Source organism: Buceros rhinoceros, unplaced genomic scaffold (assembly GCF_000710305.1).
Source record: "Buceros rhinoceros silvestris isolate BGI_N320 unplaced genomic scaffold, ASM71030v1 scaffold41694, whole genome shotgun sequence".
NCBI classification, from domain to species: Eukaryota; Metazoa; Chordata; class Aves; order Bucerotiformes; family Bucerotidae; genus Buceros; species Buceros rhinoceros.
The window spans coordinates 1-9,752 of NW_010407276.1; the positions used below are offsets into that span (position 1 = coordinate 1).

Below are 9,752 nucleotides of genomic sequence, written 5' to 3' on the forward strand. Positions count from 1 at the left end.
CGGCGGCGCTGGGGCCTTAGTGCTCGGGGGCTGTGGGGGGAGCGTTTTCTGCAGAGAACCCTGTGGATGAGGTAGGACAGCTTTGGTAGGGGGCCCAGAGAGAGGGATGAGGGTGGGGGGTGGCCCTGCACCTAGCTGCTTGGTGGGGGATTGTAGGGGAAACAGGAGATGGGGAGAGATAGTCCTTACGGGGTACCCAGAAGGGTGTTTGTCTTGGGGTGTCTCTCGGGACCTAGCTGGCGGAGGGGATGAGTGATCCTTTCCACAGATGGTCTTCATAGTACAACGTAGAGTGTCTCTTGTAGTGAGCCTGGCAGCTTGGGATGGGGCATTTCCCACAGGCTGCCCAGCTCGTGAGGTAGGTTGGGACACTGCTTCCAAAGGGGCATCCATCATAAACGGCGGAGAGAGGCTGTGTGCTTCATACAGCTCTGCTGGAAGGGAGACGGTCGAGGTGGATCTGAGTATCAATGATGAAGCTTCTCTTACTGCTGCATAAGGCTGAGTGCACTGTGCGGATACCAACCTTGGAGAGCTGAGGACTCAGAACCGTGCCTTGCCGTGGCGGGTGGGCTCCGTGCTGTGCTCTGACCACGCTGCTCTCCACTCAGGTATCTCTAGGGACAACTGGCACAAGCGCCGCAAGACTGGTGGCAAGAGGAAGCCCTACCACAAGAAGAGGAAGTATGAGTTGGGGCGACCTCCTGCCAACACCAAGGTGGGTGATTTGGGGGGTGGTCAGTAATTGGGTTTTCAGACCTGGGTTGCTGGTTGTGTGCTGTTAGAGGCTGAAATACGTGCTGTGCTTTGTGAGTGGTTACACAGCTGTCACAGCTGCTTTAAAAGGTGGTACTTATCCCCGATGCCTGTGGAAAGCAGTGATGCGTTTTGGCAATAAAAGGCAATTGGAGTGATGAAATTTTCACCTTAGGTAGATGCGACAGACCGTTTTGGTCACTCACAGTATCTGCCGATGCTGGGGTTTGTCATAGTTACACTGACCACATTGCCTTTGAGCTCAGGACTGGGCTCCTGCGTGAGCTGCGCAGTGTTCTGGCTCCAACAACACCCTGCTCTTTGGTTCTGACGTAGATTGGCCTACGCCGAATTCATACCGTGAGGGTTCGCGGTGGAAATAAGAAGTACCGTGCCCTTCGTTTGGATGTTGGCAACTTCTCCTGGGGATCGGAATGTAAGTACATCCTAAGCCTGGGCTGTTGGAAGGGACCAGCACTGTAGAGCAGAGGGATGATGGTGCAAGCGTGGATCTGTAGGCTGTGTTTGAGCATTGTGGAGGGCGTGGGACTGGGTCTGAAACAGCATGTGTAGTGATGAGAACTTGGACCTTATGTGGCCTTAGGAGACTTGGATGTCTGCTGTGTCCACTGTGACTGGAGTGTCATAGTTACACTGAATAACATGCTTGTGTTAACCTTTTTACGGGGGTGGGGGGAGATAAAGGGGCCAAAATGTTAAACGTGGGTTGTTCTTCCTAAATGCTACTGTTTGTTGATACACCCTTACTAAAAGCTGGGCGATCCTGTGCGAGAGAGAAAGGTCTTGAGGATCTTTCTGAGCAGGTGTGCCTCTATGATGGTGTTATTGTTAGCGTGTGCAGTTTATTACATGCTCCTGCTTCTCTAAGCAAAAGCAGGAAGCACAGAAGGAGGAGGGGAGTCTCTTGTGTTTCCCCTGAGCAATGTGGGTTTCTCTGAAGCACGGACTGAAAAACACATAACTTAAGCTCAGCCAGAGCCTTGGTCTGATGGTAAAACCAGCTGTTAGTAAGGTGGTGGCTCATCCTGTACGAGTGGTTTCTAGCATGTGCTGCAGAGCAGTTCCATGGAACGTGGCTTAATTCAGTAACTCTTGAAGGTACGTACGGGATTGAGCCCTGTGTGCAGTGTTAGCATCTCCTGAGGCATCTTCCAATCCAGAAATTTTAGCATTGTGTAGTCTTACTTGAAATTCAGTTCACTGCCAGGGAAGCTGGAGGACGTTTGATGGGGCGATGAGTGTGAGATGGTTTGAGGGTATGTGTGAAGTGCTGAGGACTGTGTTCTCAGTTGTCTGATCCCTGTAGGTTTGAATTCATACTCTTCTTTTGAAAGGCTGCACTCGCAAAACCAGGATCATCGATGTTGTCTACAATGCCTCCAACAACGAGCTAGTGCGGACAAAGACCCTGGTGAAGAACTGCATCGTTCTCGTTGACAGCACCCCGTACCGGCAGTGGTATGAAGCTCACTATGCCTTGCCCCTTGGACGCAAGAAGGGTGCCAAACTGGTATGTCTGGAATTGTCATTGTCTTTCCGTCCCCTTGCAGCGTGGAGCCTGCCCTGCTAGAGGCAGTTAGCCATTGGGTGTGGACAGTGCCTGCCAGAGTAGGGTTGAGTACCTGTCAGTCCCATCAGCTCCCAGGACAAGTCTGGCTCTGTTGCTGGAGCGTTGGGCTCTCTCTGAGGCAGCGCACCCACCTGAGCACAAGGCCCTGCCTGTCAATCTCTTTGGTCTTCTAATGATGATACCTTTGTCCAGTTCTGCTACTGAAGGGAGAGCGATGACATTTTCCAGTGCTGAGGAAGACTTTGCAGGTCAGGCCCTTGTGCTGGGAAGTGATTGCTTTGAGAAGCTTGTCGATTGCTGACTGGACTTCAGCGTGTTTCTGAGTGTCTTTAAACTGCCCAGGCCTGTTGTCTCTAAGTTGTTTGGGATCCAAAGCCCAGACTGCTGGGACATATTTAAAGCCCTCAGCTCAGGGTTGTCTCTTCGCATTGAAAGCAAAACAGTCTGTGTCTGTGCACCCCACAGTGCAGAAGCGCAGGGAGAGCTTGTAACCTGTCTGGCAGGGCCTGCACCACGCCCCAGTGCTTGTTATGTCTGGAGAGGGAGAGAGTGTCGAGGATTAATTCCTCAAGGAAACCTGTGCTGTTTCATTTGTCTGAGAGCAGCTGCCCCTCAGGCACTCGGCTTTGCTGTCAGCAGTGACTCTGGTTAGCAACACTGTGTTTCTTGGCCACAAAAGGGAGATGCGGCACCTGGTTCTGTGCGGTTGAAGTGTTAGTACCTCTGCCAGCTGTGACTCGGGAGACGTTGCAGTGCCGAGAATACAAGGGTCTCCTTTCTATTTGTGGGGACCACCTGTGCTGGCAGAAGGCAGCCATATGCTTTAACCTTCACCTGTGGTCTTGGTTTTAGACTCCTGAAGAAGAGGAGATCTTGAACAAGAAGCGTTCAAAGAAGATTCAGAAAAAATATGATGAGCGAAAGAAGAATGCCAAGATAGCAAGTATTCTTGAGGAGCAGTTCCAGCAAGGAAAGCTGCTTGGTGAGTCCTTGGCAGCATCAACGTCGTGTGGATAAGGCAGTCAGGGCACAAACAGGGAGACGGAGCAGATCTTGATCTTGGTATCGTTTGAAGTTCTAGTCACTGGGATAAAGCAAACTGCAGGGTGAAAGCAGTGGGATGTTCTCCGTAGCAGGAGTATCTTCTGAGTCTTAAGTGTAACCTTTTATCTTCTCCAGAGATACCCCACTTCTGGCAGAAAGGGGAAGTTATTTCTGGAGCTTGAATTGGTACGTGTCCTGGCCAGGCTCCAGAAGTAGATCATTCCTGATTGGCCTTTGAGAAAAATAGTGGTGCTCAAGACTTGCAGAACGAGCAAAGACCCATGGGCTGCTCTGTGTGTCAGGAAAGTGTCCTTCCAACATGTAACCACTGACTGGTTTCAGGTCCTGGGGAATAGTTCAGGGCTCTGAAGTCTTCTGGTGATGAGACCTTTGTCCAGTTCTGCTGCTGAACTTGAGCGATGACAGTTTGGAGATCTGAAGAGGACTTCATTAGGGTTCAGTCCAGCAGAGCAGGTTCAGGGGCTCGATGCCTTAGGGCGAGGTACTGGAGCCCGCACATAAATGGGTGTATCTGTCACTAGTCACTTGCTCGTCTCTGCTCTTGCAGAGCAGCTGCTGCCCACAGTGATTATTTCACTTTGTGCTCATGCTGGGGTGGAGAGTTACCCAACTTGTGTAACGGGATGACTTCTCCTTGCAGCCTGCATCGCCTCCAGACCTGGACAGTGTGGCCGAGCCGATGGCTACGTGTTGGAAGGCAAGGAACTGGAGTTCTACCTAAGGAAGATCAAGGCCAGAAAAGGCAAATGAATAAAAACTATTCTGCTGAGAGAGCGAATAAAACCTAGAGTCTCTTACGGTAACGAGGTGGCGTGCTCATTTGTGTGTGTCGGGTGGAGGGGCTCATGTAGCTGCCCCTGCCTGGAAAGCATGAAGGAAGAAAGATCTCCTGGAATCCCTGAGTGCTTGCCTGTCGTCAGGAAAGCTCTACCCTGTGTGAGCTCAACTAAAACATCTCCCTGGGTTCTAGGACAGTGACTTAATGGACCAAAGGGGTGTGGAAACACTGTCAGACTTGGCTGAACTGGAGACTTTCCAGTACTGGAAACCTGCGTGCAAGAGGAAGGTGCAAGTGTCCATCTCCACTGGACTTCTGGCTTTCTGGGAGCTGCTGGGTCTGGCTGGGCATGTTAGGTCAGCACATGCCGCATTTGGGGTCTTGCAGTGAGGCTGGAGGGGAAAGGGTCCCCCCGTCTCAGCAGGGGGCTATCAGGGAGCAGCTCTCCAGCCGCTGCACTGTGTGTCTCATGCTCTGACGTTGTGCGAAGTCTGGCTGAAACCTTGTCTCTGCCTCTGGCCTTTGCAGCTGGTACCTCCTCCCCCGCTTTCCAGATAACACAAGCTCATGCCCTCTAGCTTGGCCAGCAGCCCCTGTGGCCATCTCCTGGTGCTCCCTGCCTGGCTGTGATCACCTTCAGGGCCGTGTATCTTTAACCCCATTTGGCTGCACTGCTCAGTGACCAGCTGGTCTTCCCCTGGCCTCCTTGGTCTCATTCCAGTGCAAGATAAACCCCTTCTAGCAGAAGGGCCAGGCTCTCTTCATGGTCTGTCCCTTTCGAAAGCTGGGCACAAACTCCAGCTTTCTGCCCTGTCACTTGTGGTGGGTTTGGGAAGCTGGGGTGAAGAAAAGCTTTCTGGGCGTTTGGGGCATATGTTGTCTTTCCCTGGGGATGCTGTCTCTAAAGCAGCGTGATGGATCTCTGCATCTAGTTGCCAAATGCTGTGTGCAGGTGAGCCCACCTAAGGGCTGGTCCTGGGGCCACAGTCTGGCCAGACTTGCACGTCTCGTGCTTGCCAAGTGGACACGCTGGAAGCTTCATCCCACCTAGATATTTTTACAAAAGCCTCGTTTACCCATAGGAGCACCCAGGCAAGGCAGGCTGCCTGCAGCCCCGGCGTCACCAGTTTCAGCTCTAACTGAAGGAGATGGTCCGTGATCATCTCACCCCAAGCAGAGCTGTGGTGATACCCATGTCACTAGTCCCTTTGCACACAGACTGCCTGCCCCATGGAGAGCTCACGCGTGGTGGTTTGGTTAACGTGATGCTCTGCCCCGGCTGCCATGTGCAGCAGCAGGAGGTGCCAGCGGGCTCAGGTGCTCTGGGCGCTCTCTGGGAGTTCAGGGTGGGTCTGGTCTGCAGATGGAGGGATACAACCATGTGAGAAAATGGTGGTTTTTACCTGATGGCCGCAGGAGGACGGTTATGCTGCGGTGGGTATATGTTGTCACTGCTTCACAGTGTGGGTCTGCGCTCCTCTGGGTACAGGGAATGGAGCTGTGCCCAGCTGGAGCTTCTGGAGTGCCTGGCAGTGGGACCTGGGCTGGGCGGGATGTTTGCACAAGCACATTCCTTCTCCATAGTGATCTGGGATAAACTTTCCCTGCCTCCTGCGTTCAGAGAGGTGGGGCGGAGGCCATAAAGGACGCTTGGGAGGTACGCGTCACATCACGCTGTTTCCTCTCCCCTCGCCCTCTGCAGAGCGCAAACAGGATTCAGGGTGTTTCTGGGGGACTTCGTACTGATGGAGAAACAGGCTTATAGGGTGAGTGCCAGCTTGATGCCGGAGCAGGAGCTGTAAACCCAGCCCCTGATGAGCCGGCTTATGACTAATTCATCAATACACAATACACACTGCTTTTAGAATTGCTGCTCTGAAACCTGCAGCTGCCGAGGGCAACAGCCCTGGGGCGGAAGAAGTGCCTGTGGCAGCTCCTTCCTCCTTTTTTCAGAGGCCTCTGGCAGCAAGATTCCCCCTGGGTGATGGCCAGGCATGGTGGGCTCGCTGGCCTGGCGCTCCTCATCCTCTGCCTCGATGCAGGCCACCAGCGCGGGATCATTGCAGTGGTTGGGGTAAGGAGAGGAAAAGCCGCCTCCCCTCAGGGACCACTGCAAGTAGGGGGGACCTCAGCTGCCTCAGCCAAATGCTGATGGCAGAGGGTGCAGCAGCGAAGAAGCAGCTGAGCAGAGGTGTCTGGAGGCACAGCGTGCTCAGTGAGGCCTCTACCATCTGGCTCCGCTTCACATCCTCACACATGCTGGGGGAGCGCAGCGGAGTGATGGGAACAGGCTGTCATCCTCAAGGATGCCCAGCACCACGCATCACCTTCATCCCAGTGCATTTGCAAGCAGGTAGCAGCATCTTGGAGAGGTCACATCCCTGCCCAGGGGCTCATCGATCACCAAGAGCAGCCCCCAAGCCCCACAGGGAGTGGGCAGCTCACTCCCAGGGGGCGTTTGCTGTTTGCTCACTGTAATTGGGCCCAAGGGGACAAACCCGCTTGCGCTATTGCTACCCTGACCATTATCTTTTTCTGCAGCCCCAGAGCTGCACCACGCACTCACTGCCTGCCAAAGGTAGAACCCGGGAATGAGGTCTTCAAGGTCTCGCCAGCTGTGGCTGTGGTGTGGCGGGGCTGAGCCATGGACTCGTTCCAGTATCTGTCCTCCACAGCAGGAGTTGGGTTCTGGTACATGTCATCCACAGAAAGCAGGGACACTTGGGCACGGCAGAGGCACGGGACAGGGGTGGCTTTGTGAGGACATGAGCAGGACTAGTGGCTGCAGATGCTGCTCCTGGTGCCAGCCTGACAGGGTAAGGGCTGGGCTCTGCAAGGGGCCAGGGAGGGTCTGGGACCATCTCCTGTCTGCATTTGGGGTTTTCCCCCTTGGAATGCTTTTCTCGGAGGTGAGGGCCTGGGCTGCTCAGTGTCCCTTGGGCACTGACCCTGCCATGTGGAGTAGATGCACAGAGGGACAGGGGTGGAGGGACAAGGTGCAGCCCTGCTTCCTTGCATGGGAATCTGTTTTGGACAAGGACCTGAGGGGGATGCTGATGCAGCTGTAACAGAGTGACATGCTACGCTCGGCCTGGTAGAGATTCAGCTCCTGTGCAGAGAGGACAAGGACGGGTGACCCCGGGCTTTGCACCAACCCCCTGCCAGCAGCTGGTCCCCCACACACACCCGGCACAGACTCGCGTCCATGAGCAGGCAAAGGGCCATGTTGTCACGGATGTGGCCGCCCCGCCTGGCATGGACTACCAGGTTGGTGCACCACACGCAGGGCATCCAGTACTTGCTGAAGTCAGAGTGGGGGCTCTCAGCCTTCTTGCACTTGTCCTGCGTCATGAAACCCACAGCGGGGCAGAGGCTGAGTGCCGTGGCCCCTGTGTCAGTGGGAGCCCTTCTGGGGACCGTCCCCAGTGGGAACACAGTGTTTTCCAGGTGAAACTACAGCCCCAGGGGATGGGCTCTGGGCAGAGGGGACATGGGGCTCTTTGTGGGTGAACATCCATGCAAGGATGCCACCCCGTGTGCAGAGCAGTTTGGGGCAGGGATGTTTGCAAGGATCCCTGTCCCCCAGCACACTCTGCTGTTGATGGGTCAGTCACACCTCCCTGACACTGACCACAGCAGGAGATTTTGGTGGGGCATGTGGGTGCTCAAGCCAGGGCTGGGCAGGACTGGGCAGGGCAGGCTGGGTCATTCCCTTTGCAGCCAGGGTGGCTGAATTTAGGCTCTCTGAGGGGGAAGGATGGAGGGTTGCATTGCTCCTCGTAACCCTGGGAACGGGTCTCCAGGGTGTACAGGCAGAGTCAGCAAACAGGAAGGGCTGCAGGATATTTCCGGACCACGGGTGAAAAATGCAGCCATCGTTACCCAATTCTTTGGTGCCAGCAGCGGGCAGCACCTGCAGCCATGGGTCGGGCTGCAGCCCCTGGGGACAGCTGGCTGACCACTGCTTGTCCTGCCTCAGCAACCTGGCAGCTCCTGGTCCCTCTGTCCCCGAGCATGAGCGGACAGCATGAGCTGGGGCATGTTGGGATCCCCTGGGTGTCCCCTGGCTGTGTGACCTGGCAGGCTGTGGTGGAGGCCCATTAAAGGCTGGCACCGGGCCACTTTCCCAGGGACCTGGAGGGAGAAGGAAGTGAAAAATTCCAGCAGGACATAAAACGGTGGGAAACATCCTTGAGCCACAGCACGACACGCAGGGAAACCCTCCCGTCTTCGCCCCCAACCCTCTCTGGGACTGGAGCTGAACACTGCGGGAGCCCATGGCTCGTCCTGCCGGGGGCTGCCGGGGGCCTCGCTGCGCTCCGCAGGAAACACTGCTTCCTTGCTGCTGGAGCACCGCGTCCTGCCCTGCCCTGCCCGGCTCCCTCCCTTCCTGCCCAGGCACAGCGCCTGGCCCAGGCCAGCTCCAGCGCGGAGCGGGGTGGCTGCTGACACTTCCAGCCTGGGAAATGTCCCCCTGGGCAGGGGGGACAGGGCTCAAGGGTACCTGCAGCTCCACATCCCTGGAAAAGGGCTGGAGCACCCATGGGTGAGACATGCCTGTGCAGGGGGGTGACTGACATCACTCCCACCCTTTCCTCTGTTCCAATGAGCCCTGCAAGTCCCTGCCCTGGCCAGGAACCACGGTGTTTACAGCAGGCTGGCACCTCTCCTGGCTGAGCTGTAAATCATGTCTGCAGGGCAGAGGGTCTCTCACCCTCCACCAGTGCCCAGCTCGGCTCCAGCCCCAGGGCTGCTGGTAGAGACCCACGCTGGGGCATCACCCAGGCAGGGCATGGAAGGGGAGATGTGGTAGAAGCGAAGCCCTCCCCATCCCTGCGCTCCCCCACCTCCCCTTGGTTGGCTCCCCACCACCTCACACCACGCAGACATGGATGCAGCCACACTGCCAGGAGTAAAATGATTTATTTCTGATTGAGAGATGGATCCTGCAGGGCTTGCCAGCATTTGGGGCAGGGGAGGCTGTGACGGCCCCCATCCCGGCACCTCCCTGTATGTGTCTGCACCTCGCACACCCGCTCACACCCACCTGTGTGCAGTCCCTGCACATGTGTGCACACACTTGTGCATGCAGCAGCACTCGTGCACCAGCTGTTTCAAGCCCCCATGTAGTGGGACACAGCAGGATGTGAGGTGGGCAGCAGGCAAGGCCACCCCCATGGCAAGCTCAGGGCGCTCTGTCCATGCCTGATACCTGCCACGGACCATGACGGCAGAGCCAGCCCCATTTCTTCATCCCAGATGCTGTTCTCCATGAGCTGGGAAGCAGCAGAGGCCATCTGGCTCCAGCGAGAGAGGATGGATGCTCTGGTTGGTGGGTCTGGCACACACAGTACTGTAACCTGGTTCTCAAAACCAACCCCCACCTCCTCTCCACGTCCTTCCTTGGGCACTGCCAGCCCAGGTATTCCCAAACACCGTCAGCCTCCTGCAGCAGGGTCCCCAAGCCCAAAGCACCCTGGCAACCCCTGCCCAGCTGCAGCACATGGTAAGCAAAGGGTGCACGCGGTAGCGCAGGGGAAGGGATGGGAATTTGGGGGTACA

General features: G+C 56.0%; 1 protein-coding gene across 1 annotated transcript; it reads left to right on the forward strand.

Moving 5' to 3' along the window:
• Positions 1-533: 533 nt before the first annotated feature.
• LOC104491920 (40S ribosomal protein S8) lies at positions 534-4,215 on the forward strand (the record flags this gene model as incomplete). Its single annotated transcript, XM_010134407.1, has 5 exons — positions 534-718; positions 1,093-1,192; positions 2,112-2,287; positions 3,200-3,329; positions 4,053-4,215. Coding segments are annotated over 5 exons (701 nt in total), but the record flags the coding sequence as incomplete, so codon positions are not given.
• Between the last annotated feature and the right edge of the window lie 5,537 nt (positions 4,216-9,752).